Source organism: Ceratotherium simum, chromosome 37, assembly GCF_057802395.1.
Source record: "Ceratotherium simum simum isolate JZ-2026a chromosome 37, ASM5780239v1, whole genome shotgun sequence".
Classification (NCBI taxonomy): Eukaryota; Metazoa; Chordata; class Mammalia; order Perissodactyla; family Rhinocerotidae; genus Ceratotherium; species Ceratotherium simum.
This window is the reverse complement of record NC_141936.1, coordinates 9,665,601-9,684,526: the sequence shown is the minus strand read 5'-3', so window position 1 is coordinate 9,684,526 and position 18,926 is coordinate 9,665,601. Positions and strand designations below refer to the sequence as shown.

Genomic DNA, 18,926 nt, shown 5'->3' with positions numbered 1-18,926 from the left:
GTTGCTGTATGTGGGACGTGGCCTCAGCATGGCCGGAGAAGCGGTGCGTCGGTGCGCGCCCGGGATCCGAACCCGGGCCGCCAGCAGCGGAGCGCACGCACTTAACCGCTAAGCCACGGGGCCGGCCCACTCTCTATTTCTTCTTGATTCAGTTTTGGGAGGTTGTATTAGTTCTAGATTGTCCAATTTGTTGGTATATAGTTTTTCATAGTATTCTCTTATAATCTTTTGTATTTCTGTTGTATCTATTGTAATTTCTCCTTTTTCATTTCTAATTTTATTTATTTGAGCCTTCTCTCTTTTTTTCTTGGTGAGTCTGGCTAAGAGTTTATCAATTTTGTTTGTCTTCTCAAAGAACCAGCTATTTGTTTCATTGATCCTTTCTACTGTTTTTCTTATTTCAATTTCATTTATTTCTGCTCTGATTTTTATTATTTCCCTCCTTCTGCTGACTTTAGGCTTTGTTTGTTCTTCTTTTTCTAATTCTGTTAGGTGTAGTTTGAGGTTGCTTATTTGGGCTTTTTCTTGTTTGTTAAGGTGGGCCTGTATTGCTATGAGTTTCCCTCTCAGGACTGCTTTTGCTGCATCCCATATGAGTTGGTATGGTGTATTTTCATTCTCATTTGTCTCCAGATATGATTTGATTTCTCCTTTACTTTCATCGATGATCCATTGGTTGTTTAGTAGCATGTTGTTGAGTCTTCACAGCTTTGTCACTTTCCCAGTTTTTTTTCTTGTAGTTGATTTTTAGCTTCATGGCGTTATGGTTGGAAAAGATGCTTGTTATGATTTCAGTCTTCTTAAATTTATATAAGCATGCTTTGTTTCCCAACATATGGACTATTCTTTAGAATGTTCCATGTGAAGACTAGCCCAATTTTTTTAAGAAAACTGATCAAGGACAACTCAAAACAAAAGCCCATTTCACTTAAGAATAAAGATGCAAGGTTCAAATGAAATATTAGCAAATTTGAGTGAATTGAATCAAGCAGTATAGTAAAAGAATATTGACCAAGTAGGATTTATCTCTGGAATGCAAGGATGTTTCAAGATAAGGAAATAGGTCAATTAAACTAACAGACTAAAGGGAGAGAAACACCACATCATTTTAGATAAACCTGTGAAAATGTAAAATAAACATTTGATGACAAAAGAAGCATTCTTATTAAAATCAGTGATAATAACTTGGGATATGAATGTCATTCTTGAGACACAAAGAGAAAAATCCGTAAATGGAATTAAGACATATTTGACCACATTACAATTTAAAACTTCTGGAAGCAAGAGTCTCTGTAAACAAATTTTTTTTTTTTTTTTTTTTTTTTATTTATTCATGTTTTTCCCCCCAAAGCCCCAGTAGATAGTTGTATGTCGTAGGTTCACATCCTTCTAGTTGCTGTACGTGGGACTCGGTCTCGCGTTGGACGGAGAAGTGGTGCCTTGGGGCGTGCCCGGGATCCGAACCCGGGCCGCCAGCATCAGAGCGCACGCACTTAACCGCTAAGCCACGGAGCCGGCCCTCTGTAAACAAATTTTAAATGTAAGGAAAAAATTGGGAAGGAATATTTGTAACATACATAACAAAAATTTAGTACCAGAATATGAAAGAACTGCAAATCAATAAGAAAAAGACCAACAGAAAAATGGGCAAAGGATATGAAAAGGAATTTTCAGAAGATATTTAAGTAGCACATGAAGATAGGAAGAAAGGCTCAACTATGTAACCATTAGGGAAATACAATTTAAAACAATAAGATACCGTTTTCTATCCATCACATTAACAGAAATTAAAACATCAATCAACAACAAGTGTTGGGGTATTGTGAGGAAACTGGTAAAAAAACAGATTGTTACTGTAGGGGAGGAAATCTATCTTTTTCCTCTACCCTTTTAAGTTTTGGGCTGGGGCTCCTGTAACAAAAGATGAACAAAAGAAAAATGTACAAATTTATTTAATGTAAGTTTTATGTGACACGAGAGCTTTAATAAGGAGATGAAGACCCCAAGAAAGTGGCTAACCTGAGTGTTTTTATGCCAGGTTTGATGAAGAGTGAAGAGTTGTTCAAAAGTATGATAGGAGGAAAAGGAGTATGAGCTGAGCGCAGTAAACTGGGGCAACAGCAAGGCCTGCTCGTTCAGATCCCTCTTGGTGTCTTGGAGAGAATGACGCACCTTTCCTCTGGGTATGGGGGAGTCTCTCTCACATCAGGGGTCTCTGACCTGCTTCAGGGGAGGTCAGCAAGTCCTTCCTGTACCTGCTGTTTCTCAAATTCCTTCAGCTTAAAACATTCAGTATGCCAAGGTGCCATATTTTGGAGTAGCGTGTCCTGAACCCCCTGATTACAAACACCTGGAGAGAAATTTGGCAATTTCCAGTCAGAGTAAAAATTCTCATTCCTTGCATTTAGGAGTTCCACTTATAGGTATCTAACGTAGAGGAGCAGTCACACTGATGGAGAGACAAATATGTGAATCTTTGTTGCAAACTTAAAAAAAAAATTTTATTATGGACATTTTCTTTTTTTTTTGTGAGGAAGATCAGCCCTGTGCTAACATCTGCCAATCCTCCTCGTTTTTTTTTTTTTTTTTTTGCTGAGGAAGACTGGCCCTGGGCTAACATCCGTGCCCATCTTCCTCTACTTTATATGGGATGCCGCCATAGCATGGCTTGCCAAGTGGTTCGTCGGTGTGCGCTCGGGATCCGAACCGGCGAGCCCCGGGCCACTGCAGGGAGCGCGCGCACTTAACCACTTGCGCCACCGGACCGGCCCCTATGGACATTTTCAAACATACATTAAATAGAATAAAAAATGAATCCCCTTTTCCCATTACCAAGCTTTAAAACTTCAAGACTTTTGCCATTCTTTTTTCAACTATTTCCTGCCCCGCTATTTTCCCTCTCCCTTTCTCCCTTGTTATTTTCCTTGAGTATTTTAATGTGAATCCCAGGCATCCTGTCATTTGGCCTGTAAACACTTCATTATGTACCTTTCTAGAGGATGTGGGCCTTGATGCTATCTAATATCTAGTCCGTGTTCAATTTTCTATCTCAAAAATATCTTTTTACTGTTGGTTTGTTTGAATTCAGATTCAAAAATTTCCACACATTACATTTGGTTGATATGTCTTAAATCTTTTATTTGTGTATTTTTTTTTTAATTTTTTGTTTATTGCAGTAACATTAGTTTATAACATTGTAAAAATTTCAGGTGTACATAATTATACTTCTATTTCTGCATAGATTACATCATGTTCAGAAATCTTTTAAATCTATAGTAGAGAACCCCTTCTAAATACTGTTTATTTGTTGAAAAAACCAAGTCATTTGTCCTTAAAGAATTTGTCCTTATTGTGGACTTGGATGACACCTTTGGGGTGTCTTGAACGTATTCCTCCATCCTCCGGGTTCTTGTAAATTGGTAGTGTAAATTGGTAGTTGTATCTAGAGGCTACGTTAGACTCAGGCTGTTTTTTTGCAGGAAGACTTCACGGATGGTGCCGTGTGTTTCTGTTGCATTCCTCTAGGAGGCGCTTAACGTCCAGCTGTCCCACTTTCAGTGATGTTAAAAGTGATCAGCTGGTTGGGGTGTTGTCAGCTTCATCCATCCATTATAACCATCGACCTTCTACCAGATGGCTCTAGGCAGTTGTTTTATAAAGCAAATGATTGAAAACAATCTATTATTCATTAATGGGGGGAGGGGATATGTGTGGGAAAATGATAGTACTCGTATTGCCAAAATGTTAACAGTGGTTAATTTAGTGTTGGGAATAGAAGTAATTATTTTCATTGTGTGTACTTTATTTTTTTCCAATTAACTAAAATGGAAACAAAAGAAATCCTGCCTGTGCACGTCTAATGAAGGTGAGACAGACAGGGAGAAGGTTCCAGATCCCAATTCCAGGAGGGCAGCCAGGGAAGTCCAGGGAATGAGAGCAATGAACGTGGACCATGGTCTGTTTTGCCTTGTTTTGGCCTGTCCAGTGTCCATTCCTCCTCCTGACAGCCCTCGTTCCCTTTAGGGTCTCCCACCTCCTCCCCTGGATTCAGTGTTGGTGGAACTGTCATTAAAAATGCTCCACCCTCCCCTGAGCAAAGCTCAGAGGCCAGTTGGACCCCTTCTCCCAGGACTTTGAGTCTTGAGCAGCATTGCCTCCTCCTGGAAGCCTTCCCTCCACTGGGACAGGTACCTCTCTTCTGTGCCCCCAGAGTTCCAGCTGTCAGAGCCCTTACATGCCAGTATGTTTGTATGCCCCCCTTTCTAGCCTTGTACAGTGCCTGGCACACGCTGCTCAATAGATGTTAGCTGAGTGAATGATGCCCACGTTGCTTAGAGCTGATAAAGGTACTTGAATATTAGATTAAACGATCCCAGGTACTCTTGTAGATGTTCCAGAGCATGTGGCAGCAGCTTCCAGGCCCTCCAGCTTTAGCCCCAACCTGTGGCCACCTCTCCTGAGCCAGGGCACTCTTACCCAGCCAGGTATAGCCTTCCCTGAATGCCCACTGTCCCTCACCTGGGCCTTGGCCTCTGTTCCTAAACAGCCCCTCAATTGTCCTGCCCTGCCCCGTGCATAAGCTTGCAAGAGGGTAAGGTTGGGATGTTGCATTTAGAGAGGCCACACAAAGGGACATTTACCCTGGAGAGTAACTACCATCCTCAGACTAAACCTTGTCGATTTATGAACCTAGACACTGTTTGGAAGGATGCTGCTGTCAGTGTTGGCCTCTGACTCTCTCATTTGTGTGCACGCAGGTTGCACATTCTTTCTTTAGAAAAGTCAGTAACTCTCAGTCAGTCTGACTTTGGCCTAAGGCCACTCTGGCTTTTAGGGTAGTTAGTAGCTGAGCCAGGATTCAAACCAGGGCAGCCGATTCCAGTCCTTGCTCCACCTCCATACCTGACTGCTTGTCAGTAGAAGAACACTAAAGTTCTTTTCTTGTGCTGAAGATGTTTAGACTGTTAGTAAATATGTTTCTAGGATCCAATTCCTTAAATTTGTCCTCCTTCTCTTGCCTCTTAAAAAAAAAAAGATCTTTTAAAAACAGGGTGAGAGAACATGAGAGTGATGATTAAGTATTATAGACTGTAGTTTGGGGTTTTAAAAAAATCAGTGATAATATCTGCTTATGTTAGAAATGTATAAAGATAACCACAAGTAGAACAAACAGAAGGTGTAACCTTCAAACCCACGGATGGATGGATCTGTTAAGGTTCTTGGTAGCAGACAGCAGCAAGCCACTCTGGCCAACTCAAGCAGAAAGGGAATTTATTGAAAGGCTCTCAGCAGTTCAGAACATCAACAGGAAGGCTGGAAAACCTGGTGGAGAAAACGGGCAGGAGCCAAGGGATGCTGAACAGCAGAAGCCCCAGGGGCAGCCTGCACTGGGGCTGTTAGCACTGCTGCCCTGGACACGGCTGCCCCTGCTGTCATGGGTCTTAGTATCACTTGCCCCAGATAGGAGTGCCATGTCAGGTCATCCCGCTGGCCGAGTGCAAGTCATGGGCCACACAGTGACATCAGTGGTGGAGAGTGTCCGAAACCCTTTCAGCTTCTGTAGTGGGAGCCTGGGCTTGGTCTCCCACCAAGATTCACACACTCCCAATGGAAAGGGAGTTCAAACGCTAGGGAGCCCCCCAAAAGGCAACTCCTCTCTACAAGGAAAACTTGGGACAAAGAGAACTTGGTGGATCCATTAGAAGACAAGACTGGGGAAGGCGGGAGACTCTGAGAAGTGTACAAAACGAGATGGGCTCCCAGATGTCAGGATTCATTTGGAAATACCATCTGATTATGTAAGAACAGACGTGAAGTGCTGGGTACTCTACATTTCCCAAGCAGATACTGAACAGAAGGAAGGGTGGGCAAATGCAGGTTTGTTTATTGATGAGACTAATCTTGGACTTTCAATTCCCAAAGAAAATAAACTTTTTTCTGAGAGAGGGTGATTCCAGTGTGTTCACCTTGGCCCTCAGAAATACTGGCAGAGAGGGTTGTGTGTGATGACTGTGGGATCCAGGACCCATCAGGAAGGAGGTGAAGGTCAGAGGAAGCTGATGGGTTGGGAGAAAGAGCAGTCGAGAACCAGGAAGGCTAGATGAGGTTGAAGACTAAATCTATCATGGGAATAACAGAGTAAGAGAGCAGGAAGGAGGCAATCATGATCAAGACTTCACATTCCTAGAAATGGAAAAACTCCTGGAGGTCCTGGGAGTGAGGCTGTGACCGAGGGCTAAGAGGCTGGCGTGGAGGAGAGGTCTCAGAGCTGCAGGAAAGATCAGGAGCTGACAGCAGGGCAGCAGTGGGCCATCCACGTGGACTTCGACGTCGCCCGGGATAACGGCAGGAGGGGAGCAGACAGGAGGATGGATGTGGGTGACTCGAGTCCCAGATGAGCCAGACACTTATAAAGAGTTGAGGACTCCTGGCCTGGGAGTGGCACTGGGCCCTCAGGAGAGTGCTGCCCCGACCGTGACCAGTGCAGAAGAGCAAGCTGCAGGGGATACGGCTTCTGAGAGGATGGGATCTTGCTGACTGGCCTTTCCACCTCCATCCGGTTTTCTCAAGGGCTCAGCCCAGAGCTGCCCCACCTTCCCCAGTCTGCCCATTGCACATAGTAGGCCCATCCAGAATACACGCTGACCAAAGTTCCTCAGGAGCATGAGTCGTCTCTGTCACTTATGAGAGGCCCCTGGGAGTCCAGTTAGTCTTTGGGCACAACTGCAGGCTCCAGCCTGAAGTTTGGGGTCTGGCTGCTCCCCACACGCCAGCCCAGGGCCCCCTCGGAGCTCATTTCAGAGGGGACATTGGGCATCACAGCCCTGCACAGCCGCTTCACGAGCTCCTTTCTCAGAAGAATCCCCATCCCCCCTCTTATCTTATATACGATGGTTACCTCTGGAGAGTAAAGTTATGGGTGGTTTTATTTTTTTCTTTTCCTTTAGACTTAATTCTTTCTCTAAAAAAATTGTGGTAAAATATACATAACATACAATTTACCATCTTAACCATTTAAGTGTACAGTTCAGTGTTTAAGCACATTCACACCGCTGTGCAACCAATCTCCAAACTTTTTCATCTTGCAAAACTGAAACTCTGTACCCGTTAAACAATTCTCCATTTCCCCCTTCCCCCAGTCACGACAAGGGTGGTTTTTAATTGTTTTCATTTTTGCTTATTTGTACTTTTCAAATTTTCTACAATGAGCATTTGTTATTTTTATAATTGAATCTCAAAAACTCCAGGACGTTATGTGCAGCACTCTATGGTCTCCTCCACTTTCCAGGCGGGGAACCTGGGGTCTGAACTAGGGAGGGTTTCAGGGAGGCCTCGGACCAGCAGCCCCCGCGGCACACTGCCTTCTTCACCCCAGGCACCCTGCAGCTCCCCGCCAGGGTGGCCAGGGTTCCTGCTACTGCAGTCTCCTCTCAGGAGGAGGACAGCGTCCAGGGACAAGTTCCAACCACTGAGTCCTGACTGAACACCAAGTTGGCCCATGGGGATTCGGGATGGGACTTCGCTTCAGGACTTACTTGTCCTATCTCTCTTCTCACCTCACTGACTCCCAAGCAGAACTGTCTTCACAGGGACACTCCTTGCCCTTGGTTGACCCATGTCTCTTGCCCCCAGAAATCCTCTGGCCGGCCAGGCCCAGTGCTCTGCTCACCTCAGGCTCCCAAGCCCATCTGTGCAGAGGTGAGGACGGAGGCAGGCAGGGACCCCTGCTCACAGCTGTTCTAGGACAAGCAAAGAACATGTCCTGAATGGCTCTGGGGTGGGGGGTGGGGGGTGCACGTGGAGATCAGGGAGGGAGTAGGGGGTGGGGGTGGTGAGGAAGTAGAGAGTAATTTCCGCCTTGTTAATCTGAGGGTATCAGTTGTTTTTGTTACAAGCAGTGACTTATGCACACACAGAAAACCACAGCTAAAGTGCAAAGCCTGACACTTAGGTTGTCAGGGCCCCTTTCATTTTGCAAACGGGATGGGACCAAGGCCTGGAAAGGTGAGGCCATTTGCTTGGTGCCACACAGCAAGGTGGTGGTAGCCGGGCTGAGATTGAAACCAGGTCCCCTGGATCCCTGGCACCCCTGCCACCCAGCAGCACCACCAGGCAGAGGAGATCCCTGGGCAGAATGAGCAGACTGGGGGCAGGGAGGGGTCAGGTCAGAGGAGGGTCCCGGGTGCAGGCCAAGAGCTAGAGAGGGACAGAATGGGCCAGAACCTGCAGAAGCTCAACAAGAAATGAGAAAGAAAGGTAGGGCCCCGGGAACATTGCAGAAAATGGGGGTGAGGGTGGGGGAGTTCCCAGATGGAGGCTTGCTGTGCCCAATTGACCAACTGTGCTGTTCCTGCAGGGGGAGGACTTGAACTGGGACCTGGGGGTCTGGAGGGCGGACAGCAACTTTATGTCCCTTCCAATGCATGGGTTGGGGCAGGAGTCACTGAGGGGCTGGTCAGAGTTTCTAGGCTGAAGTGGGACAGGGCACAAAGGGGGACAGGTCATGAAGACATCCCTGCAGAGGAAGGCTGGTGTGGCTCCCAGAGCTGTGCCTGGCGCTCTGGCCACTCCAGGTGACACTGCTTTGGGGCCCCACTCAGGAGGGGTCAGTCTCTTGCTGTCCCTCTGGGCCAACTTTCTCAGCCAGAGGGTAGGCCCTGCTGCCCGGGGAGCCCATGTCACACAGGGTGCTGCCCGTGGTCACCCTGCTGAGGCTGTGGGAGCCGCGGTGGGATCTGTGGCCGTGGCACCGGGTCCCCAGGCACAGGGCTTCCTGGAAGGTGTCCCGGAACCGGCTGGACATGAAGCTGTAGAGCACGGGGTTGGCGGCGGAGCTGAGGTAGAAGAAGACGCCGGAGACAACGTGCACGTACTGGAAGGCCAGGAGCAGGCTCTCCGTCCACTGGGACACGAAGCTCCACATCAGGCGGTCAATGTGGAACGGGGCCCAGCAGATCCCAAACACCACGACCAGCACAACTGCGGGGGTAGAGAGGGAGACTTGGGTGCCCGCCGGGACCCTCTCAATCGCCTCCCTTCCCCGGGCTTCAGTCTGCTCTGCCATTCTCACCTCCTCTCCTGTCCCACAGGCCACCCATGCCCATTGTCCATATGGAAGTTTCCGGAAGTTTGCCTGCCCTGGCCGCACCCCTTCCGTTGAGGCTGCTCTCACCACTGTCACTGACTGGGCAGTGGGTGTGTGCCCTGCCCCCAGCCACAGCCGACTGGATCAGGCGTGGACACCTGAGTCAAGCTGGCCCACTCTGATTCTCTCACCATGGAATCTGGAACTGGCTGACCCTTAGCTGAGCCCCAGAGTGACAGACTGTGGGGTAAGACCCACTCTAGGTGAACACTTGGGGGTCATGCCTACTGATGCTTTACTTGAGAGCCCCTCCTCACCCCAGTCAAAGGCAGGACAGGCTGGCCAAGCCCTCACTCTTCCCCCAAGCTTCCCTCCAGCCCTCGTCTGAACCAGCCATGCCCTTCTTGGGTCTCGGCCACCAGGCCTGCCTTGATTTTTGTCTTGTTTCTCGTGTTTGCTTCTCTGACCTCCGATATTTCTTCTGCAGTGTCTTTCCCATCACACCCCTCTGAAATGAGGAAAATGTGGTTTTCCTCATGATCCTGGATTTCAATCAGGATGTCACTTACAATGTCCCCAGCACAGAGCCTGGTGCACAGTAGGCCCTCAGAAGATGAAGATGGGGACAGAGAGAGGGAAAGAAGAAAGCCAGAACCCCAGGCCAGCAAGCAAGGCAGCCTTAGGAATCACCCCAGCTCCCAGGGTGAGAGCCGTCCCAGCTGAGCAGTCGGCCCCTGTGGGGCAGGGGAGTAGGAGGCAGGGGCAGGGTGAGGGGGGCCTTTTGGCCTGTAGTGTAGGCTTCACAGTGCAGAGCTGGGAGGCAAGCACAGAGCTCTGGAGTTGGCCCCATCTTAGGGGGCTGCACAAGTGACCCCATACTCTGGGGCACTGTTCCTGGGGGGCGAGAGGAACGTGTCTATCTCTGGGAACGAGGCAGTGCCCAGTTAGCTGGCTATAATCCCATGGCTTTGGCCAAGTCCCCACTAGCCCTTCCTGCCCTGGATTACCCCCCCTACCTGATTCAGGTCCTGCTGAGGGGGGCAGGATGGGGAGGAAATCAATGATTGGCTTAGTATCAGTTTGTTTTGCTTCCCCAGGGCCACTGTTTTTGAAAAAGAGCCAGGTCTAGACCACAGGAAGATCCAGCTGGGCATGCCCTGGCCAGCCCCAATCCACATCTCTGCCCTGCTTCTCCTGGGCTCTGCACCCCGACCATCACACACACACCTCCTGATGAGCCTCCTTCAGACCATTGTCACTCCTGTGGTCCCCAGGGAACCGCAGACATAGACAGAGGAAATTCATCATCTTGCCATTCCAGTACCCTCTTTCTCTTCTTTTGGGAGGCTTGCTCTCCCCAGATCCCACAGTGTGGTTCTGTGGGGGCTGCTCACCTCAGCATACTGCCACTCTGGCCCAGGGGGTGGGCCATGACCTAAGCCCACCAATCAGAATTCTTCCCTGGGACTTTTCAGTAGCCACTAAAGGAAGAGGGTCAGTTCCTCAGGAGAGGGAACTCTGTGGCCATGCCTCCAGGCTGCTGTAGGGAAGTACAGAGCCAAGACATGTTTAGGAGAAGAGATAAGAGACCTGGAGGGCACAGATCCCACAATCAGCTCTGTTATCCTGGAGCCCAGCCACATGCCCCTGCCCTGTCTGTGGTTTGGTTCCAGGAGCCAGGGCTGGCTTCATGGATGTGCCACCTGTGCCTTTGCATAGGGCCCCAAGCTTAGAAGGGGCCAATGCTCTTCTTTAGTGCTCTACTGTTGCTGTCTCGACATTCTTAATAATTTTTGAACAAGGGACCCTGACTTTTCATTTTGCACTGGGCCTGGCAAATTATGTAGCAGATCCTGCCATGAACCATTAACATTTATCTTTGGCATGAGTTTCTCACAGGGTAATCTAAAAAGAGTATACATGCATGCACATGCACACACACACACACACACACACACACACACACACACAGGGCAGGGGGTTACTCCAAGCCTCACACTCAGCCTCCACCATAAATCCAGACCCTCAGCCCCTTGCCCTAGGTCCTGGAAGCCCCAGCCTCACCAAGTGCTGGGCTCAGCCCCTCTTCCCAGCAGCAACACTTACACAGCATCTTGGTCACCTGTGTCCGACCCCTATCCTGCAGCCGCTGGAGCCTGCAGGTGTTGCTGAACCTGGCCCTGCCCTCGGCCTCCTGCCTGAGCAGCAGTAGCCTGTCACGCCGCAGCCGCAGCCCAATGAGCAGGTAAAGGACACTGATGGTGGCCATGGGCAGGCAGAAGAAGAGCAGAGTGGTGGTCTGCACGACCAGGTTGTAGAGGGCCCGTGGGCGGACCAGGGTGCACACGGCTGAGCCGGGCACCGGGCCCCGGCAGGGCACGTCCAGCTGCTGGACGCCGTGCAGGCTGGTGTTGGGCAGAGAGCAGAGCACGGCGAGGCCCCAGACGACCCCGAGCACACGGCGCACGCGGGTCCGAGTCACCATGGACCTGGCCTGCAGCGGGTGCACCACGGCCACGTAGCGCTCCACACTCAGGGCAGTGACATTGAGCACAGAGGCCAGGCAGACTGTCTCGAAGAGCAGCGTGCGGAAGTAGCAGCCGCCAGCGCCCAGCAGGAAGGGGTAGTTAGACCACATCTCATAGAGCTCCAGAGGCAGGCCCACCAGCAGCACCAGCAGGTCCGACACGGCTAGGCTGAAGAGGTAGTAGTTGGTGGGCGTGTGCATGGCCTTGTGGCGCAGGATGACCGTGCAGGTCAGCCCGTTGCCCACGGCGCCCACCACGAAGATCAGCAGGTACGTGACACAGATGGGTGTGAACAGCTCTGTCTGCTGGGGCCCCAGGTACTTGAGTTTCAGCTCCTCATCAGTCAGGTTCAAATCCTCGGGGCCAAAGACCCCCCAGGCCCTACTGCCATTGCAGGGCACTGGGATCCTTGAACGCCCTGGGGACGTGTCTCCAGGGAGGATGGAGCAATTGAGGCAGAGAGGAGCCTGTGGAACAGAAGAGAGAGACACCCAGAAAAGTCATTTGGGGAACCCTGGCTCCGCCGTCATTCATCAAACCAAAGGTGCCATCGACACTAGGAGGACCACTATTTTGTGTACCTCTGAGAAAGAAACAACTCTGTCATCCATTGTAAGATGCGTTACAATTTCAGAGATGTACAAATGTACATCTTAAAAATGATAAAAAGTGGAACTTCAATTTTAAATTTCACAATCTATTGGAATCTTTGAATAAATGACGGACCCTCTCAAGCATGGGCTTTGCCATCAGTAGTCTCCCCTTGTGTGTCTCCCTTCCAAGCCATGGACTTCTGGAGAAGCACTCAGTTTGGGCATCTGTAAAATGGGCACAATGCACAGTGTCACACGGTCTTTAGGAGCAAGAGCTCTGGAAGCAACTGTCTGGATTCAAATCCAGCCTCCCCAATTCCAGGCTGTGTGACCATTTGCGTGGTAACCTCTCTGTGGCTGTTTCCATATAACAAGGATCCGAGGAAGTTGATCCATGAAAGGTATTAACACAGGGCCTGCCTGACCCACAGAAGGGCCTGATTATCTGTCACCTCACTGTGAGTGAGGGCTGGTTCACTGTGGGCATCAAGCGAGCGTGTGAAAGGGCCAAAAACTATAACGCTGATCGAAACGTCGGTTCTGGTTTATTTTCTTATCACCCGAAGTGTTCGAAGTTGAAATATTTGACACCCTTGACACTGCCAGTTCTGGGGTACCCTGTCGTCTCTCCGGCTCCCCATCTCTTTGCCAGTCCACCGAATATGTTGGTCAAGAACCCGTGGAGCTAAACAGACTGGCCTGAGGTCAAACGCCAGCTCTGCCACCCTCTTCTGTGACCTCCCCTCACTGTGCCTCAGTCTCCTCATCTGTAAATGGGGATGTCCATAGAGCCTACCTCATGGTTTCCATGAGGATTAAATGAGAGAACACATGTAAAGTTCTCAGGAGTGTGCCTGGTTCCTTTTAGGTGCTCAGTTTCAATGCACAGTGATGTGATCCTTACTTCCCACGTGGAAAGAGAAGGACAGTCCAGGGAGATGCGGCAGGGGCTGAGGGGCATTCGGCGGGGCACGTGGCTTGGCGCGAGGCGGGGAGCTGCCCTAAGCGAGCAGCCCTGACGCCCTCCTGAGCCGGTTCCCCAGCCCACCGCCGCCGCCGCCACCTCTCCCCTCGCAACAGCCGCGGATTTTCAGGCTCGGGTCCCGGATCCTCTCCCTATTCCTTCAGCTCCGTTTCCTCTTCTCAGATTGGGGGCTTGGGCCCTCCCCTTGCCCACGTATCTTCAAATTTCTTTTCCAGGTCCTTCGCTCTCCCAGACCCCAAGTATACTTAATCCCGAGTATCTTCCTCCTCTCCAAAGCCTCCGCCCAGAAGTCTCCCTCAGCCTCCCTGCCTCTCCCACACCTAACCCCCGCATCTTGGGATCGAGGCGCATTTTCATCCCCTCCGACTTCCCTCCCGTCCCCGCCGCACCCGCACTCCCTACCCGGCCGGTGCAGGGCGCGCAGCGGGGAACCGCAGGGATGAGCTGGGAACGCGCAGGCGCCGACTCGGGTTCGAGGGAGGCTCCGGACGCCACCGGGAAGGGGCGCCGCCCCGGAGCCCCCAGCCCCGCGGCTTGGGTGGCCCGCAATTAAGACAGAAGTAAACCGGGAGGCCGCGAGTCCCCAGGGGAGGGGGCGCCCCGATCTCCGCCGCCCCAGGGAGCCCCTGCCCGCGCCCTCCTCCCGCCCGGCCGTGCCCGGTGCAGCCGCCGCGCCCTGGCGCCTCCGGCGTCCCGCTCACCTACCATGCCGTCCGCGGCCCGCGAGACCCCGGAGCCGGGAGCCGACCCGCCGAGCGCGGGGCGGGTGTCCTTGGACCGACCGATCGGCAGACGCGCCCCGGGAGCGAGCGGACTGGCGGACTGACGGCGGCCACCCCCGAGCAGCCCCGTCGCCCCGCCGCCCCGCCTGTCGGGGGCCTGGACGTCCTGGCCGGGGACCGCCACCAGGGGGCAGGGCCGCCCCCCACCCCCACCCCAGCCTGCCCGGTCGCGAGACCCAGACGCACTCATCCGGGCCCCCCTCACCCACCCAAAATAGAGCGATTGTGTTTCCAAGGGTTTGACAGGGCGCTTCCAGGAGCGCCTTTACCTCACGGAACCCTCACAACACCCATTTTACAGATGAGAAAACTGAGCTTCAGAGAGAGTCCAAGTGTCCTGGGTCTCACATGCTGTCCCCGCCCTCAGTACGCTGACTTTTAGCCTAACTCCTTGTTATGGTGTCCCTCCAGCCATCACCTCCTCTTGCCCCACATTTCGGACACACCTCCAAGGACATCTGGCCAGCCCCTCAAAAAGTCAACGTGCCCCAAAGGGTCTCATCCCCACTCCTAGGCTTCACACAGGGGCAGCTGCCCCTCCCTCCACTGCACGCCCCAGGACAGCAGTCTCCACCTGCTCTTCCTTTGGTCCTCCAGGCCCTGAGTCCAGGTCCTCGACCCCTCCCAGGACCGCTGCAGGAGCCTCCGTTCTCCTCCCGTCTCTCCTCCCACAGACTAGTCACTCCTCTGCTGGAAAACCTTCTGTAGGGGCTCCCACTTCCTTCTGAAAAAGAATACCCAAAGTCTAGCGTGGTGTTGGACCCCCCTCTCCCCACTCCTGTATTCTCTCACCTCCAAACACCCTCCTTCTCATCCATTCAGGTGTCTGCCCTGCCCCCTCACCTTCCTGCAGGGCGCCGGCTGGGAGGGAGGGAAGAGCCCTGAATGCCAGGACCCCAGCCTCCTCCTGCTCCCCCAGACCGTACACATGTAGACCCTAGCAGGGAGCGCCCTCCCTGCTCCACCCCACCCCTCCAAACAGCTCCTTAGCTGGAAGTTATTTCATCAGGGACCTGCTAGGGAGCCTGCAAACACAGTTCTCCCAGGCTAAAATGCTGGCTCTTGGGCCTCTTCCCACGGTCTGATTCGCCCAGTCTGGGCGAGGTCCAGAAATCCTCGTTTTTGACAAATGCCCTCCAAAGAGCCCCAGGCCCCGGAAAGGCTGCTGGGGAGCTGTGTGAAGAGGCTCAGCCCCTCTGTGCCTCGGTTTCCCTTCCTGTAGAATGTGCTAACCTTTGAGGCACATGGCCGGCACACAAGAAAATCGGGTGGGATTATCTCCATTTAATGACAATTGGGGGCGCAACCTTCTTCCCCCAGACTTTCCCTATCCCACCCCCCGCCCCATAAGTCACTGTCTGGCCTTGGGGACTGGGAGTTAGAGCCTCTCAGAGCTTCCACCAGGCCCGCCTTCCCAGGAACTGCACACATAAACACAGCCCCAGGCACAGGCAGACTGTAGGCTGCGCTGGGGCAGATGGTCCCCGCCTCCACCAGGCCTGCCTTCACAGGACCTGCACATATAAACACAGTCCTGGACACAGGGAGACTGCAGGCAGTGCAGGGGCAGATGGTCCCTAAATCCTTGGGGGAAAGGATTCTCAGGTGTCCTGGACAGTTAACCACTCAGCCCCAGATGAATGACCCGGTGGAGCCTTCAAGATCGCGGCGGCTATCAAATCAGACGAGCACTGAGGGGCAGGCAGCATGCTGGGAAACAGCCCACCATGGGGTCACAGTCAGCACTTAGCGCGTGATGAGCATTGTTGACCCGTGCTCCCATCACTGGACATACTCACACACACAACTTTAACTACTTTGCACACACTCTGAGCAGCCTGAAACCCACTGTGGACTCTTTGGAGATGCTCAGAGCCCGGGAAAGGATGGGGAAGAACCAGCCCCTGCCTTACAGAAGCTCCCGCCGCCAGTCAGGAATTCCTACAGTTGGCTGCATCCTTCGCAGCATTCATGTCAGCCTAAAAGAGTAGCCCCTCAAAAGGAGAGGCCCAGTGGTCATCATGGTTGTAGCATTGTCCAGAGGGCCCTGGGTGCCCTGGCCCCTGGGCCTGAGCTCCAGACCACCAGGGTAGCACATCCCATCAGAACCTGATGACATCCTGCTGCCTCCCATCCTGCTGCTCCGTCCTGAGATGGTTTCCCCAGGGCCGTGTGCATCCCAGCTTCTCTGGGTATATACCTCAGTCTCCTGAGCTTGGCTGGTGGGCATCTACCCAGATCAGGGCACTAAGGGCCCAACTCTGCACAACAGCGAATCTGCTAAGGGAGTGTTTTCTGGGACCTCTGGGGGCCGGTTGGGACACCTCCCACATCCTGGAGGGTGTGCAGGGCCCACAGAGCCTGAGGCACGTCAGCAGCCCCATGGCCCCTCCTCGCCCTGCTCACTCCTGAGACCCCCAGACAGGCAGCTGCCCCAAGCCAGGTCTTCACCAGAACCTCCTCAGCAGCTCCTGGTACACCCACCATTCACCCAGAAACCCCCACCCCGACCCTGCTTTACTGCCTTCGGAGACAAGACAAAGAGGATGAGATGAGCTTGGGGACACTGAGGCCTTGGATGGGAGGGAGAGGCTGTTCTGCAGCCTGAGTGATGGGGACAGCCCAGGACCCACCAGTAACCAAGCTCTGTAAACACGGAGAGCTGGGAACAGCAACATCCAGACGGGGAGAGTTGCCTGCTTACCTGGGCACTTCCCCAGGTCAGAGACCTCTCCACCTGGCTCTGCTCAGCTGGACCCAGGCCAGGCCATGGCCAGGAGAGACAGGAGGAAAGATCTGAGCCCCTCTGGGTGGTGGGGTCCCCAGTGCGGGGGCTGGGATTGCACCTCAGTAAAGCGTGTGACTTGTGTGTGGCCATCCAAACTCCCCGAGCCCCCAGGCCCAGCTCTGCCCACAGAAGCTGACCCGCTCCCAGGAAAAGAGGTGTCAAAGGAAAGCAGGGGACATGGCAATTATGGGCTTTCACCACAGCGAGGCCTGGATGAGAATCTTCGCTCATACTGCCAGCCAGCTGGCTGTGCGGCCTTAGACAAGTGACTTTGCACTCCAGACCCCAGCTTCCCGGTCTGTAAAACAGCAAGAACAGCACCTGTCCCTCAGGGTGCTGTGAGGATTAAGCGAGATAATCTGGGTTAGAACACTTAGCTCAAGGTTGACACACCAAGAAATGGTGGCCATAACTCTGCTTGGAATTCTCCGGAAGATATCGGCGTCAGGGCTGGGGTGGCAGCTGGAGGACAGAAGAGATTCACTCAGCAGAGTTTGGAAGGGCCAGGTCCCCAGCAAGCCAGGGTGGGGAGCGGCACCCCAACGGGAGGAAGGAAAACTGGGGGGAATCTGGCCACAGTGCAGACAGGCCCCAGCCCTGAAGCTGAGCCTCGGGGACCAGCTGAGGAGACCTCCAGTGACTGTCCCCTCTGCCTCTCCTGCCCATGGAGAGGGCCACTTGGGACTAACTATCTGGCCCCTTGCTGCCTGAGGGCTGTGCAGCACAGTTCTGAGCTAACCCCAGTCTATCAGGCAGGGCCTGGGACACGGAGGGTCAGCCACCTCCTCCCCCAGGGAGTCGTCAGTGCTCCAGGCCCCGACCTCCCCTTGTGGCCAAAAGAAGGACATGCTCAGGTCACACACCGAGAGGGCCAGAAAAACCCTGGGTCTCTCTGAGCCCTCATGCCACCCCAGCGAGGGGCCAGCTGTCACTGAGTGCCCACAGGGTGCTCCTGGCAGCTGCTCATCCAGGACAACAGAGGCCACCCTCCCGTCTACACAGCCTTCCCGGCTAACACACCACACTCAGATGCGTCAGAGGCTCCTCTCGGGATTTTCCCTTTAATGAACGCTCATGGTTAGCTCGGAACCAAAGCTCATGCCCCTGACCTCCCGCCAGTGACTGCTGTCAACGGGCTGGGGAACTTAGTCCACAGCTGCTTGCTGCATCTGCTGTAACGTTTTTGTTTTAGCTCTTTATATTGGCACAATTTCAGACTCTCAGAAAAGTTGAAAGACTAGAACAGAGAATTCCTATACACTCTTCATCCTGATTATCCAACGGTTTAAATTTTACCACATTTGTTGAATCCTTTTCTGTGTGTGCGTGTGCAATTTTTCTGGACTGTGTGCAAGTCAGTTGCAGACGTAATGCCCTTTTACCGCTGAAGACTTCAGTTCTGGTTTAGCTTCAAAGCGTTCCATGAATTTCTTTAATTCCACCTTCCCAATAGGCAGTGGTGTACCAAGGGGTGGGAGCAGAGGGACCAGGCAGCCTGGCAGGACTGATATCCTACCACTGACACTGTTTAGAATCCTGGGCACATCGTGATAACACAAAGCAGACCACTTTGAGGTGGTCTGACCACTGTTTTACGATTCTTCCAATGATTGCCATTCCCTAGGCAGACTACTTCCATGGCCCGTAGATACAAAAGCAGTTAATACTCAAAATGCGGTAAAGAGAGGCTCAGGATTACAAAGGAAATCACATGAAACTGGAGAAAAATTAAAGAATCTGAAAGTGGTGAAAAATGACGGTCGTGCGTGCATGTAGACTAAATCACAAAGTGAGCAAAACATGCTGGGCATATCAACCAGCGACCATCAGCCATGTGGAAGTGGACAGAGCACGGGCGCCCTGAGAACGCGTGATGGAGGGTCAGGCATCAGTGTGCACACAGTTGGTCCAAAGTTAAGAAGAGTCTGAGCACTTGAAGGCAGAGTGCCTGGAGATGCTACTGCTGAAATTCTTGTCGAAAGCAATGGTGGGCCCCTGTGCCAGGTGAGGATCTTGGTTTGCAAGTATCAGGACTGGCTCTAGCTAATTAAGGCAGGATCTCCTGAAGAACATCGCGAAGCTGGAGGACTGGAAAGGCTGTGTGGCTGGACCTACCACCCCAGGCTTGCAGTTGGAAGGGCTGGTGGTGTGGGCCTGCATCCCCA

At 52.5% G+C, this 18,926-nt stretch overlaps 1 protein-coding gene across 1 annotated transcript; it reads right to left on the bottom strand.

Annotated features, from left to right (window-relative positions):
* Nucleotides 1–3,121: 3,121 nt before the first annotated feature.
* NMUR1 (neuromedin U receptor 1) lies at nt 3,122–14,163 on the bottom strand. Its single transcript, XM_087424508.1, has 3 exons — nt 13,897–14,163; nt 11,192–12,080; nt 3,122–8,979 (listed from the first exon to the last, which is right to left on the bottom strand). Exons 1-3 carry the CDS (start codon nt 14,161–14,163, stop codon nt 8,597–8,599), a joined length of 1,539 nt encoding a protein of 512 aa, XP_087280634.1. The 3' UTR covers nt 3,122–8,596.
* Nucleotides 14,164–18,926: the final 4,763 nt, after the last annotated feature.